Here is a 26,318-nt window from a genome sequence, read left to right on the forward strand (position 1 = left end):
AAAATGTTCCGTACTCTGCAACATTTGAAAATGCATTTCCCCACTACATTTTATTGCTAAATGAATACTTTTCTAAGCGAAGAAAAATGACTTTGGCACTTTAGCACTTCATCCACTTTCTCCCAACCTAAGTACATACTGACTTCACACCATCCCTGCATGAGTGAAGCCATCTGCCTGGAGAATTAGGGTAAAAAATTATTCCACATATTTTTTGCATCTGAAAGTCTGGAATGTGAATCATTCTTCACCCATCTGTTTCCATTTGCTTTTTTTGTTTGTTTGTTTTTCCAAGGCACCATTCCAGTTTTTAGAAAGGAGAAGCAAAGATTTGGAAAGGGGGGAAGCAGTAAGAAATGTAGATTAAGTTTCCAAAAAAAGAAAAAAAGCAGTTTATTTTAAGAGCTGTCGCTGCAGTTATTTCCTTTTTTAAAACTATGTAATGGACTATAATAAGGATATCAACTTAGGCCAAACTGCTAGTTGGCTGCTCACCCCTACCCCCACTTTTTGTTTAAGCAATTATTAAATACAGAGTCACTCCACTTCATTGTTGGAGCCACTCAGTGTAAAGAAGACAGTGAACTGATAAAAATGTATAGGAGCTCCTGAAGAATCCTGTCATGTGATCCAACACACATGTGGGGCACTTCCTCTTCCAAATGGGCTCCACTGAGTTTCTTGCATTTACTATATCTCTGTGTACTGGATATATAGTCTTGGATGTTAGCATTGCACTGTTCACAGAAGGACCTTCAGTTCATGGTTAAAAACAACAACCCCTAGTTATGTTTTTGTAGATAAATTTCATTATGTTTTTGAATTTCTTGATCTTTTTCCCCTGCTAATTAAATCATGTTATATATTTTCGGTTTAATTGCCCTTATTATGTTGGTGCAATATATGGGGTGTAACATCTTGGGGCCACGCTGACAGGCCTAACACCTCCCAAAGGTCTCCTACTCGGGTGGGAAGGATGTAGTGCTGGGGGCAGGCTTCATGCCCTGGAAACGCTTTCTCCTTCTGCTCATCGTGGAAGAAAGGCACCTTCCACCCTGTACTGAGCAGCAGGAGAGAAGCCATGCAGCGTGGAGAAGGCTGCCATCACCTCTCCCTGGGACGCACAGCTTTGCTTCTGTTGCACAATATGGAGGCAAAACAGTCCATACTAAGCAGGGAAAGAGAAAGATGTGATTCCAACTGCACATTGGGAGGCTATGTTTTATAATTTCACCAGAGTTGTTTACCTGCCCAAGAGGCCCTGGTCAAATGCTGATGGCATCCTTACCGAGGGGTGTGTGTGGTGGTCGTATTCCATTATGTAGTGCTGCGTCAGGGCCCCCCAGAGTCCTCTTTAGTAGCCCTATTTAGTTGGCACAAATTTCAGCCACCACAAGGAGTGGGGGCTGAAAAGTGGTGCACTCTGGCTGGATCACGTCCATCGTTTGCAAATGTGAAACATGTCCTTCATACAGCTCCTCAGAAGGGAGATAACAAAATGAACATTTAATGTAGCTCTTGATCATGACATGCTCGCCAACTATTATCTTGTAAAGCAGCATTTTATCTTTGGCACCATTTCTCTCACAGCTTGCACAGAATGGAGGGGAAAGGCAAGAGGGAGGAAAATATTTCTTGTGCGCTTTTAATATATATCAAAGGATGTGAGCTAGCGTAAAATAGATCTGGCAGGATGGCCATGATAGTTTGCTCCTCAGTTTTGCTCTCATGAAACATTTAAGAATAAAACCACTTGTTATTAAAATAACACTAGTTGCATCCAAATGATGTTTGATTCAGAGAAGACCTATTTAAATGAATGGATCCAGTTTGTCATGTTCATTAATTTTAGTGGATCCACTGCAAGAAGGATTAGCGATGAACACAACCCCATGCCACCTACTAAATACTTTCCACCTACTAAATGTACTTTCATATTGATTGATCATCATTTAAATTAAATGCTGACACACTCCTTGCCTCCCTGAATATTTTTGCTGGAAACTTCAACTTTTGAGTCAGCAGATGTTTAATACTTTTGGGAATTAGAAATTCAGTTTAAGATGGAAAATGAGGGTGGGCAATAACGGATTAAATATTTGTGATACTTTTGGAATACACTTAAGTTTTAAAAATATGATCAACATATAAGACAAAGTAGAATACTTTCTCATTTTTACAGTGTTTAGACATTTATCCATGGCAGTTCCCGTTCTCCTCATTCCATGTGTTGCTTGAGTGGGGAAACCTCCAGTGATCAGGACCAACTCAAATGGTTGGGCCATCTGAACATTCTCCCATCCCATGCAGCCTATACAAAGGAAACATAATTCCAATACTGCAACTTCTAAGTGATCAGTGACTCTTCCTATAGGAGGAGCTGTATTCACTTGGGGAGGCTGTGTTAGCTATTCCACTACTTGTGGAGGCTCATAGTGTGGCAGCATGTGGAAGAGCCTTCTTGGTAGTGGCTCCAGAGCTCTGGAACTTCCTTTCACTGGATCTACATTGCATAAGTGTCAATGACATTCCAAGCTGACCTTTTAATCTAAGGTGAATTTTAAAGGGTATTTTGTCAATTTGGAGAGGAGCAGGGTTTGTTTTTTTACTGGTTTATGTGGAATAGGGTTATTTACTATGGTGGATAGCAGCGGTGGATTCCTTTTTTTAATTTGAAGGAAGATGAAGTTTTGCTGTTGCTTGTGATGGTGGCAGCAGTAGTAAAGCTCATCTAAGTGGCTGGCAGAAGTCATCATCCTTTTCTTTCCATAATGCCTGTGGACTGTTCTTTGCCACTGCAACCAGAAGTGATATTTTCTTCCTAGCAAACAGAGAAACTACTTTTTTCTCATGTTATGGTCCACTGACTGACACCTGCCTTTTGCCTTTTATGTTTTAGATCTGAGATGAGACTATACAGCTTCCTCTGCTATAAAATTCTAGAGCTGTAACCAATTTGACATGAGCTTGGGTGCTCTCTGTCAAAAGGAAAGCAAACCAGTGCAGAAAACAAATGAAACACATATTTAAATAATTAAAATAGGCTGCTGACAGAACTAAAATACCACATGATTAAGATATTGGCAAGAATGACCTGAAACAGGGGTTACCAATCTTTTTTGGGACCGTGGCCACATTTGCAATCCAGAAAAACTATTGTGGGCACCACACATGCAACCCCTCTCTAAATTGTTCCTTGCAGTATAATTAGGCTTTTAAAAGCCTTCTGTTGGCTAAACAAGGGGTTTTCTCCCCAAGCCTCATTGCAGTGTAGGAAGAAGCAGAGGGATGGGACCCTGGGGATAGCAAGGAACGTTCTTGTGGATGCGTGTCTACCCCCAGGTAGCATGTTAGCAACCCATGATGGAATTATCATAGCTATTGCTATGCATTATATATCAGTGAACATTATACTGAGCGGAGGGAATGACAAAGGCCAAGCTAAAGAGGGCAAATGTTTGCAACAAATGGCTTTAGAAGGAGAGATGGAAAATCTCCATACTTCAAATGTCAAACATGCAATACTACACTGGACATTAAGCTTTGAGCACTTTGCCCAAGAAGACACAGAATAAATACTGAATATGTGAGAGCCAAAGGCAAGCAAGTTGATGTTTCACATCATTTCTACATATCATACAGCCAAAGATATATTAACTGTTAATGTTTTATATTTTGATCCAGGCAGGAAGGGCTACTTTAATAGAAGAACTCATGGCACAGGAATAAAGGAAAATGGTTGCAGCAAAGACTAATGGCACAGATTGAAAGAAAGCTGTCAAGTGAAGACTCCCTATTAGCAGCTCTCAGTTTCGGAATGAAAGCTGGCAAGCAAATAAATGTTGACAACAGGACTTGGAAATCGATACTCTCTGAACATTAGGCCAAGGAAATTCCATTTTTTTTATTCCAAAGCAAAAAAGAGGAATAAGTCAGTGGTGGTTTTTAAAATCTGCATAGAGTTCATCAGATGCAGCTGATGGATTGCAGGAGGGAGAATGGGACAGTTTATTTATTACATTTAGATCCCACCTATACGTGGTTCACCTGACATTATCCTCACAACCATCATATGAGCAAGGTTAGGCAAAAGAGATAGTGACTGGCCCAAGGTTCATGGTTGAGTGGAGATGAACTCTGGTCTCTCAGGTTTTGGTCCAACACTCCGACCACTACACGTCAAAAAACACACCAAAAATTCCACAGGAATCTTTATTCTCTTTAGTAGGAAAGATTCAGTTTGTGATGTGTACCAACTGCAATCTGCTCTTTCAAACATAGCTCTGCTAGAAAGTTGGAGGGGAATTTCCAACTTTTAATAAAGAAAACATATTTATGACAAAAGTATGGGTGGACATGTGCCATGAAAGTTGATATTGTATCTTTTTTACACATGCACCAATGAAGAGACTCTTGACGGGCAGAATAAGTTGACCATTATAACAGCCATGGCATGTCAATGAATGATGCTTACAGATGTATTGCCATCAATGCCACTGACTGAGCATAATTTCAGTTGAACGAAATATAAAAATAAAAGTGCAAGCCTTGCTTTCCAGAATTTATTTCAAGCAATCTTTCGGCCAATAAACTTGCATATAATCTGTGGGCTATTTTACTCTCCATTCTGAATATTCTTTAATAAGGTATGCAAAGCTTAATCTTACATTTGTCAGCAGTATTGCACATTTGCATTTTTAGCATGTCTGAAATATGTAGCTTTTCAGTCTCTTTTACTGAAGCCATTTGTGTAATACTTAATCCTCTTTAGCGGAAGCCATTTGTAGTTCCTCCAGTGAATTATGTGCTCACAATATTTTTTTAGTCTCTTTCTTTGCATTTATATAATACAAAAGTACAAATACACATAACTTAATTCCCATCTCCCCCTTCCCCCAAAGTATTCTCTGTGTATATATATTAGTATAAGGCAAGTATAATATAGCCCATATGTTTATTCTTAAATGATTATAATTGGATATTGTGATATTTTCTTAGCAGATTGTTCCAGAGCGCAATGAGTTGCTTGTGGCTTTGTCATTATGCTATCTTTCCTAATGTACTGAACAAACATGTACCAAATTTCTTCAAAATCATCTCTGGCTTTCGTGTTTCTTCGAGCTTTAAGTTGCTTTGACAATTTTTCCATGACAGCAATGTTTCCAGCCATGTGTCCAATGTCAAAATGGCATCTTTCTAATATATTTATATATTAGTGGAGGAGGACTGCCACTGTGATCACAGTGCATAGAGAGGTTTATTCCTTCCCTCCCCAGATGTGATTTGGCTGAAAATCGCCCTCCCACACAGGCATGAAGTTTAGCAGTTTAAAAGTTCCACTGGACGCTAATGGATATTTTTCCCCTTCTGAATCTAATAGGCATGCCCAGAATGTGGGGGGATCTTTGTTCAAGGAGAGAGAAGGGACAATCTCATCTCCTTGCATGTTATGATTCTAATGACAACTGGATCCCTGTGGCTGTAACTAAAGAAGAAGTAACAGAAATGTAATGTATAGTTTGGCCCCAAGGTGTCTGTTTTTGTCTCTGAAACAGCCTGATATATGTGAGCAGTGATGCATATGTGTAGACATACAAACTGCTGGTTCAAAATTTTGGCTGGGGTGTGGGTGCTACTTCAGTCAGTGGGGCTAAAAGAGAAAGGTAACTGCTGGATCTCTGTACCCTGATGCTGATAAGAGAGGTTACAGAAAGCAGACACAGGCTCGATGGCTGGTAGAAACCTGAAAATAGGAAACTAATGGAGCAGTTGTACAGTTACAATTTTCTATACAAAAATAGTTTATTTTACTCATCCTCTATCTGCAGAAGTTTCTCCACTTTTAAAAGAAGTTACAGCTTTTTTTTCTTTTTTTCTACTTCTGCTTTCTTTAACTTACTGCCATTTCCCACTTTACTAGATCTGACTACTCTCTGTCTGGGCCTTTTGCTCCTTATCTGTTGCCTTTTGGCATTTCCAGTTCCAATTCCTCAACCTGAGACTAAGCAGGAAGTGTGCCCACAACACAACAGGAATGTAAGAACTCTGCTACCATCACAAGCCATATGGGAGTTAGGTGCCCCATTTTTAACCAGGAGTAAAATTCTCTTACTTAGCTTTAAGTAATGTGTTAATGGTTGTTTTCTCTGGAGTAAAAAATAAATAAAAATAGTGTGAACACATTCCTGGGCATAGCACTATCAATTCTGACACTGCACTTATTCAGTGCAAGAACTGTCAAATGGCACATCATCTTGTTATTCTCTTAGCTGTTGTATTGTATTATTATTATTTGTTAGATTTCTGACAACCCGTCATGATAAGTTCTCATGATGAATTACAGCAATATAAAAATATAACATTAAAAACAGTTCTCAAAGGCCAGGGGAAACAGGTGCCAGACACATCTCTGTGGGGAGGGAATTCCACAGTTCCTAGTGAAGGTGAAAAATATAACAAGCACTTCATTGTGTAAGAATCTATTAATTCACCTGTCTTTCTTCCCTGTTTTTTTGTTTTTGTACTAGCTGACTCTCTCATTGCCCCTTTCCTTCATATAAAACATTTCCTTCTTGGCAATAAAAAGACAGGTTAATTTAAAGTGCAATTCATTACTATGGGTTCGGAAAGGTTAAATAACAATGACATAAACCCTTTTAAGGAACTTGGGGCAGTGCGGGAGAGAAAATTAAGTCCATTTGCAAAGCTACTCACCTGGTTTCTGTCTCTAGCATTCGCATATCTGAACCTCTGAATGTAGTAGAAGACTAGCCATGCCAAGGAGATGATCATCAGCACAATGAAGGAGATGGAGACAAATACCACAGAGGTTCGGCTAACGTACTTCTGTAGGTTTCGGGTTCCAATTGTTATATGCATCATCACAGTAATATTTCGCTCCAGCAGACTCACTATCTCTTTCCCCTTTGGCTCAGGGATCATTATTGCTACAACATCTTCTGTACCTGCCAGATTGGAAAGAAGGAGAAACAACCATTAAAAAACAGCAACAACCAAGGAAAGCAGCAATTTTTAAGAGGAGGGAAAGCGAAAGCATCACAGCAACAAAGAGGTGCAATGGCAATTGAAGAAAAGCATCTGCAGCATACTCCTATGCATTTATGTTGTTTTCCATCGAGGGAGGAAACAAACTTGAACCCAAAGAGAACTTTAGGTAGGGAGGTTGAAACTCAGAGTTGCAACAGGGTCCTGCAACAGCTTGCGGGAAGCCTATTTCCACAGTAGGAAACAGCGATTGAGTAATGACTCATAAGCACTACACACCTTTCCTATTTGACCACTTGTATTTAAAGCTATTATTTAAGATCAAAGAGTACAAGGGTGCTATGATCATACAAAATGTCTAACTGTAAATCATGCCTCATGTTGGCTATGTCTTCAGTGGGAACAACAGAGTCTCTGCTTGCTTTATTGCTTACATCGCTCCTTCTCTTTTTCTATTTCTAGATGACATTAATACAGAGTTTGCTATGAATTTTTAAGCAGCTGACAAGACGAATCACACTGAATCATGAATCAAAGGTGTCTAAATGCAATGAATGGGTAGGTTTTTCTGTTGTTCTTTCTCTAAACATCTCAAAATGCCATTTTTCTTTATTATTTAACAATGGGGGGGGGGGAATGTGATGGTGTGGTTAACTGAAACTTACTCACTTGCTGAGGGACATTTACCCATCCCTGTATTTGAGCTAAAAGGACTACAAGATGTTCCAGTGGCCTTTGATTAGCAGCAGCCTCTAATTTTGCATTGCACAGGATTGTTAATGACTTTAGAGAGCATTAACAATAAGGAAATGTAATAAGGAGAATGGTGGTAGTGCAACGACCACACTCTCTTCATCCACACATTCTTACTGTCTTTCAACTTGATTTTCCAGGGCTCCAAAATGCACAGGGAGCCTCTATGGATACAAAAAGACTTCCCACTACAGACACTCACCCTCCATGAGTTGCAAGTCATCTGAAATAGTGGTGGAAAGGGGTGAAGCTAGCATGCTCATTCCTGCTGCCCTCCTTTATGTGCTTAAAGGTAAAGGGACCCCTGACCATTAGGTCCAGTCGTGGCCGACTCTGGGGTTGCGGTGCTCATCTCGCTTTATTGGCCGAGGGAGCTGGCGTACAGCTTCCAGGTCATGTGGCCAGCATGACTAAGCCACTTCTGGCGAACCAGAGCACCGCACGGAAACGCCGTTTACCTTCCTGCTGGAGCGGTACCTATTTATCTACTTGCACTTTGACGTGCTTTCGAACTGCTAGGTTGGCAGGAGCAGGGACCGAGCAATGGGAGTTCACCCCGTCACGGGGATTCAAACTGCCGACCTTCTGATTGGCGAGTCCTAGGCTCTGTGGTTTAACCCCAGCGCCACCCGCGTCTCCTTTATGTGTTTACGTTTCCCTATTAGTCATGCCTCTATAGGGCTTGAAATGATAGGTAAATCAAACACAACCCAGCGACATCTCAGTAGTCTATCCTCCAGAAATCAAGATGCTTCCTATTCTATCTTTTGGTTCTATATTCAGAATCCTTTTATTGCTTGCAGGTACAGCCCCAATCATGTCCATCCAGCACTAGTAACTGTCTTTCCTGGAGAACTTTCAAGACATATAAAAAAGAATTTCCTTTACAGTGGTACCTCTGGATGTGAACGGGATCCGTTCCAGAGCCCCGTTCGCATCCTGAGTAGAACGTAACACGCGACTGCGCGGGTCGCATTTCCCTGCTTCCGCACATGATGTCATTTGAGCGTCTGCACATGCAGCAAAACCTGGAAGTAACGCGTTCCGTTACTTCTGGGTCACAGCGGAGCGTAACCTGAAAACGCTCAACCTAAAGCATATTTAACCCGAGGTTTGACTGTATTTTAAAAAAAGCAGCACCATAATCTGTGTTTTGCATACCAGTTACCTCATAAACTGGAGAATTTCACTGGATCAGTAATTTGCACTACATTTACTTATGTATTACCGCAGAGGTGAATTTTTTTTGGACCACTCCATTAAACCAGCCCTGAGCTAACTAGAGTTAGTTATAACTAATTCCTATGGAAGCCAACGAAAAGGTTTTCGGGACACGAAATTCAGGTCCCTTTAAAAAAAATAGGACCTCGTCATGACGATGGATGTTGCAGAATTCCAATGAAAATGGAAACAGAAGAACAAAGTGCTGATGCTCACTTATTCATCCCATGTTTGGAATGGAATTCAACTTGTTGTTTTCAGTCTAGAAACAATGCATAATGGAAGGCTTCCCTCTCCCTCATTTATATTGTGTTTCCTTTGCACTGAAATGAATGGTGTAGGAAGAGTAATCATTAATTATGTTAAATTCATAACTTACATAAATTAAGTAAACAATTACATAAATTCTGTTAAATAGCAGACAGTAGGATGATTAACATAGTATTTAGCAGGAACTGAGCTGCAGTGGAATGGAAACAGCACTGATTGTGACGAAGGCAGGTCAGAACTGAAATGGCTACGTTCTTACTTCCCTAGTCATGACTAACTTTAGACGGATTGTATAGCACAACTCAACATGGTGTATAAAAACTCAGGCAAAAGGTTATGCTTCACTACCATATAATGCTGCAGTAGAGAAAACTGAAAACAACAGCCCTGAATTGAAAATTGTACTTGGGAGATTTTAGGAGCCTTACATCAGAAACCTGTTACATTAACAGTCAATTCTTGGACAAACTTTTGAATGAAATAAAAATGTTTGAGACAATGTAGAAAGAAACGTTTGATTTCTGAAGCTTACTATCTGACATAGTAAGACAGGCATAGTTCATCTGAAATATTAAGTGGTAGACTTCTCTAAATCACAATTGGATTCAGCAAAAACTGCCTTGCAGAATAAGCTTTAAAGTGATAACTAGCCCACTCACATGTAACTATTGTCAGTCACTGATAACCAAAGCAATATAGAAATAGACCTATCTTTCCCCCACATGTATTGATTGACAATATTCAAATTCCTTCCAGTTTTTTAATATATATCTGATCTTACTTTTCTACTGCATTGGGTCTCAAAGGCAACTGACAACTCAATTGAAAAACAAAAACAAAACCACCACCATCATCACTACAATAATAACAACACTGCCCCCCCCCCCCGGACTCAGGAAAATGATACAGAAAGCAAACCTGAAAGCATGTATGACACAGAAGCCTAAACACATAAAAACAGCAATAGCAGCAGCTGTTAAAATTAAATAAGCAAATAGATCTTGTAAACCACCAGAAGGTTGGGAGGACAGGACGGATTTAATGTGGCACTCAAAGAATAGCAGCGCCAGCACCAGGCAACAATTGTCTGGGAAAGAAGTTCTACAAATCTGATCATAACCATAAAAGAGACCCCTGGCAACCACCCACCTAATCCCAGGCAGTTCCTCAGCTGAAAACCTTCATTTCCAAAAACATCATTGTCTGATCATATAGAGGTTCCATTTGCCATGGGACACAGGTTATTTAAAACCATGAATTAACCCCCCCAATAAAAAGGTAAAAAAAAAAAAAAATGTATAAAAGCTTCTTATTGCCCTGCTGCATCAGCCCAAAGACTGATCCATCATCCAGCTTCCTGCAATGGCCAGCCATACACCCCTGGGGAGTTCATAAGCAAGACCTCACTCAGTTAAGTAGCCAATTACCCATCAGCTGGTATTCAGAGACATGCTGTATCTGATCCTGCTGGTAACATATAGTCATCACGATTAGTAGCAAATGATAGCTTTAAAGAGGGAATAAACTATGGAGGATAGGGATCTCCGCACTGGTAAAATGCAACACGTAACAGGTAGATATGCCCATGTACAATTATGGAGATGGGGGCATCGGCGTAGGCCAATCTTCCCCAACCTGGTACCTTCACAGACATTTCAGATCTAATAATTAGCCATGCTGGCTGGGGCTGGTGGCAATTCTAGCCTAGCCAGCAATCCCCGGTGTGAAAATCAGGGTTTAAAAAGTACTCAAGTATTTCCAGTTTTCACTATCAAAAATATAAAAGACAAATAATGAAAAACAAATTAAATATCCTAATCAACATAAATACAATGGATGATGATGATGATGATGATTAAATGCTTCTGTTTTGTCCCCTATGAAATGAGAGAGTGGACATCTTCTCTTCTAGGTAGTTAAGTTTTCCCTTTAAAAAAATTGAAGTCATTCTTCCATTATCCTTTTCTCCTTTTCCATTACTTTCCCAACTCACTTTGAACCCATATATAATCTGTGCAATGAGTGCAATACAGTGGTACCTCAGGTTAAGTACTTAATTCATTCCAGAGGTCTGTACTTAACCTGAAACTGTTCTTAACATGAAGACCACTTTAGCTAATGGGGCTTCCCGCTGCCGCGCAATTTCTGTTTTCATCCTGAAGCAAAGTTCTTAACCTGAGGTACTATTTCTGGGTTAGCGGAGTGTGTAACCTGAAGTATATGTAACCCGAGGTACCACTGTACTTTCATACGACTTTTAAATGGAGTTATGGTGCTTCCAGCTGACAGTCAACATCAAAATGCCAACACACAGCCAGCTTCCAAAAAGTCTCCCTATTTACTCTTCCCATGAAAAAATTACAAAAACCTGTTGTTGACTACCCATTCGCGATATCATAATAACCCATTTCCAATATTAGGTCCCTATCTGGAAGAAACCCCCCCCCCCTTATTGAAAATACTAATTCAGACTATAACCCCATCCTTCGGCCACAAACTGCACAATACTGCAGACACATTAACAATTTAACAGGATAATTAAAGCCAAAGGGGTCCCCCCCCCACCTTTTTTTACACTGGTCGTTTAATGTCTGGCTACAATATGAAGCAATTAAAATGGGAACCTTCCACTCAGATTTTAACAGAATACTACAGAGCTCCACTGAACCTGTTTGAATGCTAATTAGGACTCCTTTCAAAATGCAGACCAGACACAGACAAGATGCAGCTGACTGTGATCTTTCCAACGTAGCACAGAACTAAGCCAGTGTGTTTATCATTGTGCAGGGAGGCCAAGAATTTTCTTCTCGTTTTGCTGTAATCAATGTCAGTTGTGCAGAGGCCCCGAAGAACTCAGAACTGGCTGGCTTTCCTTAATTGTATGCAGACACTGCGGCAAACCAAAACGTATGGTGAAAATGTCCAGCGAAAGAGTTTATATTTTGTGCCTGACTCCCCAGCCCCTGCTAATAAAGAATTTCAACCCATCAATCAGCAGGAGAACTTAACAATATGAAATGAATTAGGATCCTGTTATTTATTTTGGTTAGATTAAAAATGTCATAAAACATCTAGGCATTAACAGTGCTATCAGACATCATTAAAAGCTTTTCCATATACTGCTTCTTTGGCCTTTAGGAACACTTTACTCCTCAAAATTCTGGCAGATTACCCTGGGTATTTCTCTAGAGACTGCCTGTATTGTGTTTCTCTTTCTTTTTCTAAATCCACGCCTGGCTTTAATGAAACAATCTTATTGAATTCTACTTAAGGCTTAAACTTTGAGACTCTGCTTTGATTTTGCAAATCCCTGTAGAATTTTACCTCAGTCCTTCAGAGCTTTTTCATCAAAGTCCATGAACAGACTTTTCACTGCTCTAGCCACAACACACCAGCCTGGCCTCGGGTACATGAAGATTTCCCCCAGCTTGCAGTAGCCCATCATGAAATGCCTTGGGGAGGTTCCTACACCCTTTAGGGTGATATTTTTTTGGGGGGGTGAGCAGGGGATTATTGCCTGGAGGGGGAGCTGAACCGCATGCTGATTGTAACTACTAAAATTAGGGGGAGGGGCAAAGTTACAAACTGCAGAAAAATGAAGAAAGAAATCCACCTATTGTTCCAGGAAAGTATAATAAGATACAGGAAATATTAACTACAGATAAGATCTCATATCAGTTAAAAGCTACAGCTAACCCCAAAACTAATTATACTTAAAAAAACAACAGTACTTGTTCCTAAGTGTTATCCACTCTGCTAATAGGAAATAAAAAAGAATACTCAGATTCTCCTCAGAAGTACTTTGGTAATTACAAGATAACGGCTGCTGGTTTTTTTATACCTACATCCAAGAAAGCCTTTAGTATGCCTTTTACAGTTCCTGATCATTCTCATTTCTTCCCTTCACACTTCTTTGTCAATATATTCTGTTCTCACTTGTGTCCTTAAGGAAAAGGAAATGTGTTATTTTAAAATGTAACAAAATATTCTAAAGTATGCAGTACCAAAGGATATGGATAGGGTGAAAATGAATGTTTTGTTCATTTAAAAAATAAATAAATAAAATTTGACTCATTGTTGCTGCATATTTCTAAAGCAATATTCAATTATTTTGAGTACACTCTGAATTGGTTCATTGATATCTCTGTAAAATAGCCTAAGGAAAGCAGAAGCTTGTCTGCATCAAAGCAGCATAAGCAATTAAACAGCCTCAGCCTAAATTCACAAGTTAAAACAAATGTCTGCTAGCCAGTGTGAAAGGAAGTGAATGTTATTATCCACAGTATCACACAGTGTCTGTCAATTATATGCTAGCCAGATGATATACGATTAGTGCAAAAAATGGCTACTGTTCTTCATTTGATCTTTGGCAGAAATGACTGTATCTTTCATGAATATACAAAGAGAAAGCTTTGTATATTTTCCCAGCACAATTATGGCAATGGGTTTATTTATTTGAAATTTATAACCCAATCTTTTCACATGATATAACAAGGCAGTTTACATCATATAAAATGCAATGTAAAAGATATTGCTATGCCTATAGAGCCTGAAAGCAGGCAGATGACTGTGCCATCTTGAGAGAAGAGATATGTTTTAGCCTAAAAGAAGAGAAAAAACAGCATGAAATCTTGAACAGCAAAATGCTTGATTCTCAGTTCCAAATTGCATGTCTCTAAGCAACATCCCACGGATATGTTTCTTTTTGTTGATAACCATGTTCTGTTGAGGGGAACGATATGAACAACAGATTTGCATCAAGAGTTTGGGACAATAGGCAGTTATGTGTGCATGCTGGCGGAACTTGTGGAAGGAATGTGTGCATGATTTCAAGGGATCTCCAAGCAGTGCCACTGTGGTGGAAAACATTGTGCAGATGGCCAGGCAAATGGGTGGTGATGGCTTTGCTGGCCTCATCCATGAAGAGTGGAAGAGCTAATTGAGGGCCAACAGGTGTTGACTGTTGAAGAGCAGGAGGAACTGGTCTGATCAAGTTCAGAATCCAAGGAGGAAGATGAGGAGGTAAGCATGAGCCTGCAAGCTGGAACCTGCAGAAATTTTCTTAGCTCTTCCCAAGTCTTAAAGCACGCAAAAGATATGATTGTGGAGTTTGACCCCTTCATGGAACATGGCCTCAAGATCACCGGTGAGCTTACAGACACTCTGAGACCATACAAGGAAATGCTTGACAAGCTCAAGAGACAACAGTGGCAGCTGCCAATCACCAAGATCCCCACAAAGGATCAATAACAACAGTAGTATCAGACGTGCCCAAGCAACCCAGCTCTGGATCTGAACCACAGCCAAGAACATCTTCTGGCTGCCAGTCAAGCCCCCTTGTTCTCATATCATCTGAAGCATTATCCAGCGAGGGAGAAGAGGAAGAAGAACACAAGTCATATTCGTCCCTCACTGGTAGGTGCAACAATTTTAAATGATTTCCTTGGGGTTGTTCCAGCTTTGTGTGATGTTGCTTATACATGCAAGGGGTTATGTAACCCCTACATAAGATGCAAGTTACCTGTATACCACATGCGGGGAACTGCTTGAAAGCAAAGTGTTTCACAGCACAATAAGGACAAGTAAAAGTATTAGCACAAGATGGATCAGCTGCAGCCTTTTTGCTGCCCAAAGAGAAAACAAAATCTGAGTTGTGGTCTCCAGTTAGCGTCCTTTTCCATTGTTGCCTTATACCTTACAGTCTGCTTCCTCCTCCTGCAGATGTAAGAGGTGCAGTAGTGCCAAACACAGGCACCAGAAAGTGCACAGACTTTCCGCAGCAATCACTCTACACCATAATCTGTACACAGATTAGCAGGATAATCTGATGTCATTTTGTAGGTGTCCCCAACACCCCCTTTTCAGACTGCTGCCACAAGAGTCTAGTGCTAGTGAGGTTAAGGGTTTGGAGGGTGACACTTTTTGGAACATGTCAGTCCAAAAACTCGACTCTGCTACACCTGCACTCCAAATTTAAGTCATATTTAAAATACTTTCCCAGAAAATAATCTCCAAAGAGTTTTATAACCATAAAACAATAAAAGCAGCATCAAAATAATACAAAAACAATTGCATTGGCAAGCAATAACTGAAATTGCAATTCAAAAAGCAATTCCAGCTTATACCAGAAGGTTTATACAAAAGTCAGGAATAACAAATGTGTTTTCTTCCAAAATGTCTAAAAGCATTTATATGGAATGTGGGTATGCGCGCTCTACATATTATTCTGGATTCAGGCTGCTTAGGTCTTTAAAGGTCGAAACCAGCACCATAGTAGAATCTACCTAAGATTTGTCACGTGCTTCTGCTTCCACAGACCAACACCTGAAAATAACTATACTGTGGCATTTGAGAATGAAAGAAGTGTCAAGACTTTCATGAATTCTTGCAAAGAGTATGTTATACTAGTCCAGTATAACAATTATTTGGACTAATTGTATGCAAAAAGCTTTCCCATGTTTTCCTACACATCTAAAAAAAAAATATTTTGTTTACAGATTTGTGGTGGGAACAAATGAAAAATCAACTATTTTGAATAAATCAAAGCTGGGGCAAGTATGTACTATGATACCAGTTCCAGAATGAGAGCATGAATTGTAGAATGTGAAGTTGTATAAATGTGTAATATTTATTCTATGTAATATTTATTCAACTGAAAACAACAACTTTTCTGTCCGGATTTTCATTGCTTGAAATATGGCAACCCTAAAACCTCAAAGAAAGGAGGTCTGGATGGGCACGTTTTGGATTCGAGGGTGACACTACATTTTTAATTGACTGGAAGGCAAGAAAAAGAAGCGGCTGGTGTAAATACGGGAGCACTCTTTGCATGTACTGTTGATACCCACTAACTATGAAACCAAATATAAATATTAGAAGGTTACCCCAAAAAAATACTTATCTGGCAGAGCAAGGATGCCAAGTTAGAGGGCTGCGTTATATCCACAAGGCAGTCTTATCATCAATGAATGCCAACTTAAAAGCTGCTTCTCCCTGGGGGAGAATGAGCACACAAATCAAGAGCACATTTGTTCACAATAAGACAGTGAGGCTCTAGAAGTGAGATTATTTTTGATGATCTTTAAGAAGAAGTGGAGTACGTACAGGCACACAGTTTGGAGGTGGGGTGGGGGAATGCAAGTTTTGTCCAGAGTCTCACAGGGAGATCTCATACAATTACCTCCAAGTCATCTGCACCAAGCCAAGCTTAACTGCTACTATATTCCCAGCTGCCCAAATGCCAGCATAACATCCTCAACAAAACATATCCATGTACACCACTGCAATCCATTTCCTGGGCTAGAATTTCATTACAGACATGCTGCCTTATGCAAGTATTTCTCTCAGTAGACTTGATGTGCTGTGGTCAGAAAGGCTCATTAAGCTGATCGTTAGCTACTATGGTGTTCTGGAAACTGTCACAGTTATGGGCTAAAGTCAGCTTGCCCAAAGGAGCTCTGACTGCAAGGCATAGTATTTATGGCCTGATTTTGACCCATCAATGAAACAGCAAAAAGCAGTTTGGTGTTCTGGAGCTAAGAGGCTTCTGGGCTGGGAGTCTTGATGAGCCAGGAGTGCTACTGTGTTGTTTTGGGGAGAGCACTGCTGCAGGCTATGGGCATTGTGTCTCTTTAAATAAACAGATATTCTTTAAACACCAAGACCTCCAGTGGCTTCTCCAAACAAGGCTGACCCTAGAAGATCTCCCTGAAATTTCAACACTCAGAGGAAGAGGGGAAAGTTAATCAGGGAGCAGAGTTTAAAACATGGGCAAGGTGATCACTTGCGCAATGCTCAAAAGGAAGAAACACATCAACATCAAAAAAGAAAACTTCGCAAGTAGCAGCCAAGGCTTATTTTACAGTGGATGGGGGTGGGGAATCTTCCTGGCCAAGTGCAAGTGGGCCAGATCTTTATTTCCCCCACCCCCATGGCCAACTGTGGCAGGTGGGTGGGACAACCCACATGTCAATCATATGACCTGCCAAAGTTGGCTCTCAGGATAAACCCTTTGGGATTTATTTTGGTAGTATCCATAACAAGAAAATACTGGTAGAGAAATAAATCCCCTTTCTTTCATGTTCATGTAAAGCAAACACTATATATATATTTTTAGAGAGAGAGGAAGGTTTTAATATCTTTTTACGAAGCATGGCCTAGTCCTGTTTTTAGGACATGGCTTGCCAAATAGGCCATCAAAACACTGTAAGAAATTATAGTAGATTTATTAGATATCTGGGCTGTCTAGATAAGGGCATCCTGCTCTGTTCACAATGTACAGAGAACATTACATAACAAGGGACAAAAGACAGGATGGAGGATGAATCATACTGTGTTCCGAACCCTTTGTAATAGACCATAAAAATATCATTACTGTACAGGAGATAGAAAAAGATGAATAGGTGCAGATTTGTTATGTGTTAGTAGTGGGCATTAAATATCAGCATCTGATACTAATGGCTGTGTTCAGTCATTGAGGCCACAGTCTTACTCCCTTACCTGGGAGGAAGTCTCCTTAAACTAAACACGATTTACTTCCACATCAATATGGACGGGATTCAGACAGGCAACTGTTGCATGTTTCATAATTAATGTGAATGGCACACTCTTCTAGCTAACACGTTGATGCACCCAACATTGTCATAAACCAGTAAACGGGAGAAGCCCGTTGTGCTTCTTGCAATACCAACATTATCTTTATGTTACTAATAGTAAGAAATAACCTTCAAAGACAGCACTCTTCCTAGAGCAGGGGTCAGCAAACTTTTTCAGCAGGGGGCCAGTCCACTGTCCCTCAGACCTTGTGGGGGGCCGGATGATATTTTGGAAAAGAAAAAAAGAACGAATTCCTATATGCCCCACAAATAACCCAGAGATGCGTTTTAAATAAAAGCACACATTCTACTCATGTAAAAACATGATAATTCCCAGACCGTCCACAGACTGGATTTAGAAGGCGATTGGACCAAATCCAACCCCCGGGCCTTAGTTTGCCTACCAATGTCCTAGAGCTCTGAGGTGAGAAAAGCATCCAATTCCCTACAGGAGCTCCTAAGGGCCAAAAGGGACTCTGCTCTAAAATCTCACAGATGGCTGCACTGCACAGGGTTTTTAAATGGCAACTTTGTAGTTAACATGTTTCTTATTAGAAAAGGCATATACTTTGATAAGTGTGGGTGTCTTCAATAATTCTAAGCCCATCTTAATGGCAAATAAAGGCCAATTACAGTTAAATCTACAGAACAGATGCAGTGTTCCATACGTATGAAATGAGGAACCACTTACAGGCCTTTTGGTGTGCAATATTCTTATAATGAAAGCTAATTATTTTACATTTCAATATAAACAGATCTCCTCAGATAACTAGAAGTCGTATTATGTTCAGGAATGAATATATTCCTTACTGTATCACTAAGACACTGGATTTGTTGAATAAACCATGAAAATGTTAATCTATCAATCATCACAATACCTGTGTTATTAAACAAGCTTGTCCGCTGGTAGCGGTATAATTGCTGCCTCTCTCAGTTACAAGTGAATCTGAACAACCAATCTAATTATCCTATCTAGCCATCCCATAATTCGCATGAAAGCCTTTAATGAATGATGAAAGATTACAAAATGGATCAGCCATATGACAGGGTTACATTTGAAAAGAAAACAGATTTAAATGAAAATTCGAAGCTTGATACAGCCACCTGTTGTTCTAAGAAAGAGCGCTGTATGTCCCGTTTGCTCTGAAGCAACCATTTTAGAATTACCAACCAATAATTCCACATTTGGTAACATTGATTATTGTTGATTTAGAACATTCTCAAATATCATTAAAAATATCATGAACTTCATAAACATACTTATTCTGAGACACCAATTCTGTATATTTATATTTTCTGGCATCACATTGTATTTTTTTTAATGAAGTTTATCTTCTCTGTCACACAGGTTACAAATGTGGCTAGCTCACAGTTTTACACATATATATACCTTTTTAAAAATATTCCCTGAAGATACAGACACTGAAACTATACAAGTGCCAGAATATACTTCATATGCTGCTTAGATAGTCATTTGAAATCAGAGTCTGAAGGATAAAAATGATGGACAAGCAACAGAAAGTTCAAGTTTTGGCTGCAGTGGAGGAATTGCACCTCAAATTGAAAATCTTAGAACAGGGATGTGAAGCCTGTGGCCCTCTACCTATGTGCTGTTGGATTCCAACTCCAATCATCCCTGATAACAAACCAAGCTGACTGGGTCTGTTGGGAGTCCAACAACATCTGGGTGAACACAAGTTTCCCATCCTCATCCTTGACAAAGGGAGTGAAGAGACGTTGTTGTTCTTGTTTTTGTTGTTAATATAATGCTTGATTCAAACCAACCAACCAACCAACCATCCTCAAAGCTGTTTACAAAAAGAGAAAGTGTGTGTAATAACAAGGAGTTTGTGCCATGTGAACTGCTAGACTTTTTGCTGGGTCATCTTTAAATCCAAACATTTCAACAAATAGCTATTCTCAGAGAGGAAACTGGCACAACTGTCTTGGAAACAATGTAGCTGGCTGCAAGATCATCCTGATCACCAAAAGGGCTAAAGGCTTCTTGTTTGGCTGCAATTCTGAAGCACAAATTCAGACTAGAAAACTGTGGAGGAGGGGGGATACCCAAAGGAAGCCACCATCCCTTTGGCACTAATCTTACTGCGTTGTGCTGAGCTACCTAGAGAAGCTGTTCTGTAGCAGTGCCCCATCATAGATGGTGCCTCCAGGTAAGCAGCTCTGGGAGGTACAGGTGTCCCCCCACTCATGCTCGACTGCATATACACGCAGTGCTGGGAAATAAATAAACAGATTCAAACCAGGAAATGGCAGGAGAGAGTCCTTGTGGTTCGCGAGGAGGCCCTCCTCAGAGTTCGAAGAGGATGTCAGTGAGGGCAGAGGAAACCTGGAAGAGACCAGAGGAGCAACGGGCTTTGTTTAAGCTGCTGAGCCTCCCCACCTAACAGCTGATGTGCAGGGTAGTGCAGCTGCTTTTCTGCATGTCTTCCAGGTTCCAGCTGGCCCCAGAACTTCAACCCTAGTTGAAGAGAAAGTTGTGTGGAGAGTGTGTGTGTGTGGGGGGGGGGGTGATTGGCATTTATAGGCTTTTTAGAGGGTGCTCCCGACTTACGTGGTTTTTATTTATGCACTTAGGGCTTAGAATGTAACCCCCACATAAGTGGAGGGATGCACAGTGTTTAGGACGCTGCAGTGGCTGGCATAACTTCATGTACACCCCCTGTTGCAAATGTACAAGTTGATCCTAATTTTCAATGATGGAAAAAAACAATAACTTCTAGGTGCCAAAAGTGAATTCCCCATGTGCAGTGATGCCTAAGTAAATAACTTTTTAAAAACTATCATTGTTTTAGATGCATGCGATTTTTCAGCCTTCTTAATCTTCTGCATGTAGAACTGTTGTTTTTTTAAAAAAAAAAGTTTGTGGAAGTAGCGGCAAACTTTCAAAGCTAAAGACCAACAATCCTTACTCCATTCCAGTATTTTAACTTTTATTTTTATTTACTTCTGAACAGCTATGGGCATTTTGAATCTTACCAGTATATAAACAAACACAAAACAGAGTTTTGCCAAACCCCTTAAGATTTAGATCCACCCAGGAGTCCTCATTAGCAAAGGCAATTAAAGTGTAGTAGCAGAAGCTTCTCTCATACACATACACATCAATTATAGAATTATCGTACGGAGGTGCAGTCAGCTTCTTCCACTTTTGCCATATTTATTCTCCACTCCCTTTCTGTGCATATATAGAGGTATCTCCTGAGTATAACAATTCCTTGATTCTCTGTTCGTAGATTTGTTTGCCTCTCTATAATTTTTTTTTAAAAAGGGTTATCAGAAAATGCAGAGCACAGTTAAAGAACAAATAAGATGGAATGCTCACTTTTGGATATCTTACAACTTTTCAAAGTTCTTTTCTCATGTGGAACAGTTTAGAATATATTGTGAACAAATATAGCAGAGTCAACTAAAAGTAAGGGCAATTGCTTGTAAATGTTTTTAGATTGTTGTGAAAAGAAGGCCATTTCAGCTTCAAAATTGCTTGGATACATTTATAGGCATTTCTCAAAGAGCTGAGAAGACCTCTGTCCAAATGGATTGCCATATTAAGAAGCCATACAGCCTTCTTAGGTGCACAGACGTGCCTGCTTTACAGATAGTGAGACTTTTCCAGTTTAGTGAGTGACACAACTCAATGAGTGACATCCAATTCCTGTGTTGCCTCTTCATCTGTGTACCTGTTTCAGAAACACCCAGGTGAATTATGTTCTGTGTAGAACTTCAGAGCAGAACCACAAAAGGAACCACTACCACATCACAGCAATTAGAGTAATTCTTGAGGTTCTTTCATTTATGCTGGTTCTAAAATAATAAAAATTATTATGAGGATTTTCATCCCATCTTTTAGGTGGCAGGTTTACTGTAATGCACCCAATGCAGGGCTGCCCTTGAGGTTGGTCCAGAAGCTGGAGCTGGTGCAAAATGCAGCAGTTGAACTGAATGTCTGAATGGTACTAGCTACTTTTCCTTGATATAGCATTAGTTTTAAATGATCCCACATTAAATAGCCAGATTCCTTCCTTTCTAATTGGCAATGCTATGTCAAAACTATTGTTAATGAGTCAATATTTTAGCTTCAAGAAGAGCTCAGGTAATGGATAAATTATCCTTATTTGTTGTCAGAGCTGAGCTAACAAGTCCAGAATTCCTACTTTAATGAAAAATGGTGGGGGGACCTCTGTTAATCATGAGCACATTTATTGCATTTCTAAGTTATGAGTCTGAAGAAAATACAGTTAAACCCTGGCATATGATCCATAAAGTTGTAAAGTAAAATCTGTATACACCAAGAATTGTGTTCAAGTCTCTCACCCTAGAAGCAGGTCAACATGCCAATTGATACAGACACTTCTGAAATTCAAGGGAGTTTTGAAGTGGTTTCTGCTGCTACATGAAGAGCTTATGCTAGAAACACAAGTCAAAGTGCACATGCAGAAACCATTGGGGGGGCAGCTGTCCAGATTGCAACCTTTTATGCTCTTATCTGCATTAAAGAGTGTGCGAGAACTGTATTCATAACTTCAAGAGACTACAGAATAAACACTAACTGGATCCTGAGAACAGGCACAAGCCAGCAAAGAAAAGAGGGACTGCAGTGGCGGGGTGGGGGTGGGGAGAGAGCTGAAAAAATGTCTAGAATCAGTGGTAGATCAGAGGAGGGACAATCAGTGGCGTAGCGTGGGGGGTGCAGGGGGGGCCGGCCGCACCGGGTGCAACATCTGGGGGTTAGGTTTAGGGGGCGCAAATCCACGGGTTGGGGGGCGCAAATTACATGCCTTGCCCCAGGTGCTGACAACCCACGCTACGCCACTGGGGACAATAAACCGGAGCTCAGTCTAGACAAGATGGAGGTTCTGCTGGGAGGTGGTTTCTCTGACTGGGAAGGTGATATTCAATCTGTTTTGGTGAGGTCACACTCCCATAAAGGACCAGGTTTTCATCTTCACTATGGCATTCTTACAATGAGGGAGACTATCGGGTCTATTGAGTCCATCTATTCTGACAGACAGCAGTTCTCCAGGGGTGTCAGTAGGCGTCTTTGCTACATGAGGTGGTTAACGCTGGGGACTACCAAAAGCCATCAAAATGCTGGTGATCCTTGCTTGGAATGACTATTTGTGCTCTAGGACACTGGAAGTTTAGAATGAAAAGTCTCTTAAGGATGCTATGAGGGATGAAGTATTTTTAAATTAAAGAATACATGAAACAAAAGGGCATAATTTAGGGTCTGGGGTGGAACATAGTGCTATGAGTATGCCGGGGGGGAGAAGGCTGTACAGTGGTACCTTGGGTTACATATGCTTCAGGTTACATATGCTTCAGGTTACACACTCCACTAACCTAGAAATAGTGCTTCAGGTTAAGAACTTTGCTTCAGGATAAGAACAGAAATCGGGCTCCGTCGGCGCGTCAGCAGCAGGAGGCCCCATTAGCTAAAGTGGTGCTTCAGGTTAAGAACAGTTTCAGGTTAAGTACATACCTCCGGAACGAATTAAATACTTAACCCGAGGTACCACTGTATGTCTGAGATGCTTCTAATTCCTTGATACAGCAAGTGTTAAAATATAAGCAAGGGTTCAAATTGTTGAAATAGCCAGACAAGTTTATTGGTAATACTGCCTCTAAGTATGGGTCATTAAGGTAACATAGCTAGTGGCTCTGTGTCAGATAGCAAATGAGTGTCCCCCCTTAATACAAAAGTCAGAGTTGAGTGTCATGTGAGCTACAAGGTAGAAGCTGGCAGGCTGCAGGCTGGGAGGCAGAGCCATGTCCGATTTCTGTTGGAATCCAAGGCTGTGGCTCTGAGTGAAGCAAGACCCTCTTGGGGAGTTAATGCTGTGAACCCCTCCGTCATAGGTAAATAAACCATGTATTATACAGACATGACAGTCTCCGCTGTCCCTAATTCCAAAGGAAACGCAAACCCTGGGTAAGCGCCTGGAACTCCTGGAATCTTGCTCTGCTCAGAGATTAATTCCCTGCTTCAAAATGTCCATTGCTTCTAATGTCGTCTACTTTGCTTGGCAGAAAAAGGACAATGTCAGTAGAGCACAACCAATGATGGTGGAAGAAGACACTTAAGAGACAGCCTGACTTTAAAACCCTAGAAGTAATATATACAGTATTCAAAAGTGTGTGTGTGTGTGTGTGTGAGAGAGAGAGAGAGAGAGAGAGAGAGAGAAAGAGACCTTCCCACATGGACACACTTTAATCTCTTAAGAATGGGAATTAATCTGACGCAAATGCATGTCTTCATTCGCTATCAGTTCAAATTGCTCTAATCTCTAGCACTTTATTCTCTCTCCCCTATGGCAAGCTTGCCTTTCCATTCCAGCAATCAACTAAAGTGAGGAGCTGGGATCTTTTTATGGTTAGGAAGTGAGTGCATTGGCATTCCGACAGCAAAGCTTAATCTGGAATTAAAGCCCGAACATCTCCTGAAATGCTACTTCCTCTTTCAGTGCAGGGTTTTCCTTCTCTAAAGGCTTTAAAAAAAATAAAACAAAACACAAAAACAAAACTCAACAGATTGTGGTTTTGAACAAATCTGCCACCATCATGAAATTATAGTGTTCAGTTTTGTCTCAATTCAAGTTGTTTGTTGTTGTTCAGATGGGCTATGCGCATTCTGGTGTCAAACACTTGCGCTCCTAAAAATAGAACTTGTCATAGCTTAGAAGGGCAGAAGGTCACCTTTGCAATAATACTACAAAGGGCCCACAGAACAGCTTTATGTCTGCAATAGGATCCCCAGTTAAGGCAAGACATTTATGTCTTTACAAGTGTGCCATGGGAGGAGTAGGGGATTGGGGGCTGGAAATAAGAATTAAAATCTAAACCCTGTTAATGTATCAGAATGAAATAAAATATAAATTGAGAAAACCAATCTCTGACAATATGAAAGTACAAAATGTATAAAGAATAAGATGACTCTGTGACTATTATGTTCAGGAAGAGTGAGTTCTGGGTCACAAAGGTGTGTCCATAGTAGCTAAGTAGCTCGAATCAATGTACTTTGACCCAGTGCTGCACAAAAGGCCTTAAACTGTAGTGTGACATTGAAATCCACACAATGACACTAGGCAGTGCAAAGCAGACTCATTTTAATGGGGCACACTTAATTGACATCTCACACACTCACCCAGACTACTGTAATTGGAATGGAAGCAGAATGTAATTGGAGTTCTTGTTCATCCCAAATGAGAACCCCTTCCATCCTATTAAAATCTGACAAGTGTGATGTGTCAGGAAGGCTGAATGTGCTACCACATTAGATAGAGCATTTCAGAGCGTGGTATTAATGGAATGCTATTGTTTGCTATTTCACCAGACACCCTCAGCTCATTCTCCAGCATTAGATAGAAATACAAGACTCCTTTAAAAGTATCGTTTTTAAAAAAATCCTGACAAGCCACATTCCCCTTACCCTCTCCTGCTTGTACTATATCATATTATTCACACATTAAAAAATAAAAACTATATAGAAGAAATGGTGTATTAGAGCAATAAAGGAAGAAAAAAGTACACAAACCTTTTCCAGCTTGTACAAAAAAATTACAATGTCTGTACTTAAAGGGCAGAATGGCATGTTAGACTGGGGAGAATTTCCCAACCCAATGTTTCTTCCCTAATGTTAATGGGGTGTGAGGGCGTGTTTAACCCTCCTCCTGCCCATCAATTCAGCCATCAAAATACTGCTTAAGTGGTTTTAATAGTTTATTTATAAGCACACACACAATTAGGCTAAAAACCAGGAAATAAGCCTGGCTGGGAGCAAAGTGTTGAGGTAGAGAGTATGCACACTGGGTGCTAGAGAAATTAAAACATCCATCATCCACTCTTTCTCCTCTAGAAACACTCTGTGCCCCCATTATTGTGTTATTGTGGCAAATTGTGACAATTGCTTCTAAGGGTGGAGCTACTTACTGCAGCATTCCCTCTCCTACAAAAGCCTAATTACCCAGGTGGCTTTTCCTGAAAAGGAGAACAATAGATTACAATAGGATTTATTAAAATCTAATTTTGTCTTTTCATGGCATAGTTAACCTACTTTTGACTTCACTTTTATTCAAGCACCATCCCTTTATGTGAATGAACTTGAAATACCTCTCAATACTAATGATCACAAGCCACAATCAAAGCAGGTTCATTTATAGGGTAGCAAATTTAATGATTATGGAGTACAGTCTTGTGCAGCATAGTCTCAGAGGTAGAAGAGGTAAAAAGACAACTAGGTACACCATCACAAGTAAGTTCTATGACTGAGCAACTCCTACAATTAGAAATCAGCTATCACAATCTTGACAACATTGCCTCACAGTCAGGAAGAAGCTGCAGCACTCATAGTGTTATGACCTCAGAGTCCAGCAGTAACCAGATTTAGAGACCAATTTAGACACTACAATGGCACCAGCTGAGGAGGTAGTCTACATTCCTGGCTCTGAGCCTGATATC

General features: G+C 40.3%; 1 protein-coding gene across 1 annotated transcript in view; it reads right to left on the reverse strand.

The window, feature by feature from the left end:
* Window positions 1–26,318, reverse strand: part of RNF150 (ring finger protein 150) — an 84,538-nt gene that overhangs the window by 24,109 nt on the left and 34,111 nt on the right. Inside the window, exon 2 of the mRNA XM_083457447.1 lies at window positions 6,715–6,965. Within this exon, the coding sequence (XP_083313573.1) occupies window positions 6,715–6,965 (251 nt within the window). The remainder of the gene's footprint in view (window positions 1–6,714; window positions 6,966–26,318) is intronic.

This window comes from Podarcis tiliguerta (genome assembly GCF_965153285.1).
Source record: "Podarcis tiliguerta genome assembly, chromosome: 9".
Lineage (NCBI taxonomy): Eukaryota > Metazoa > Chordata > Lepidosauria > Squamata > Lacertidae > Podarcis > Podarcis tiliguerta.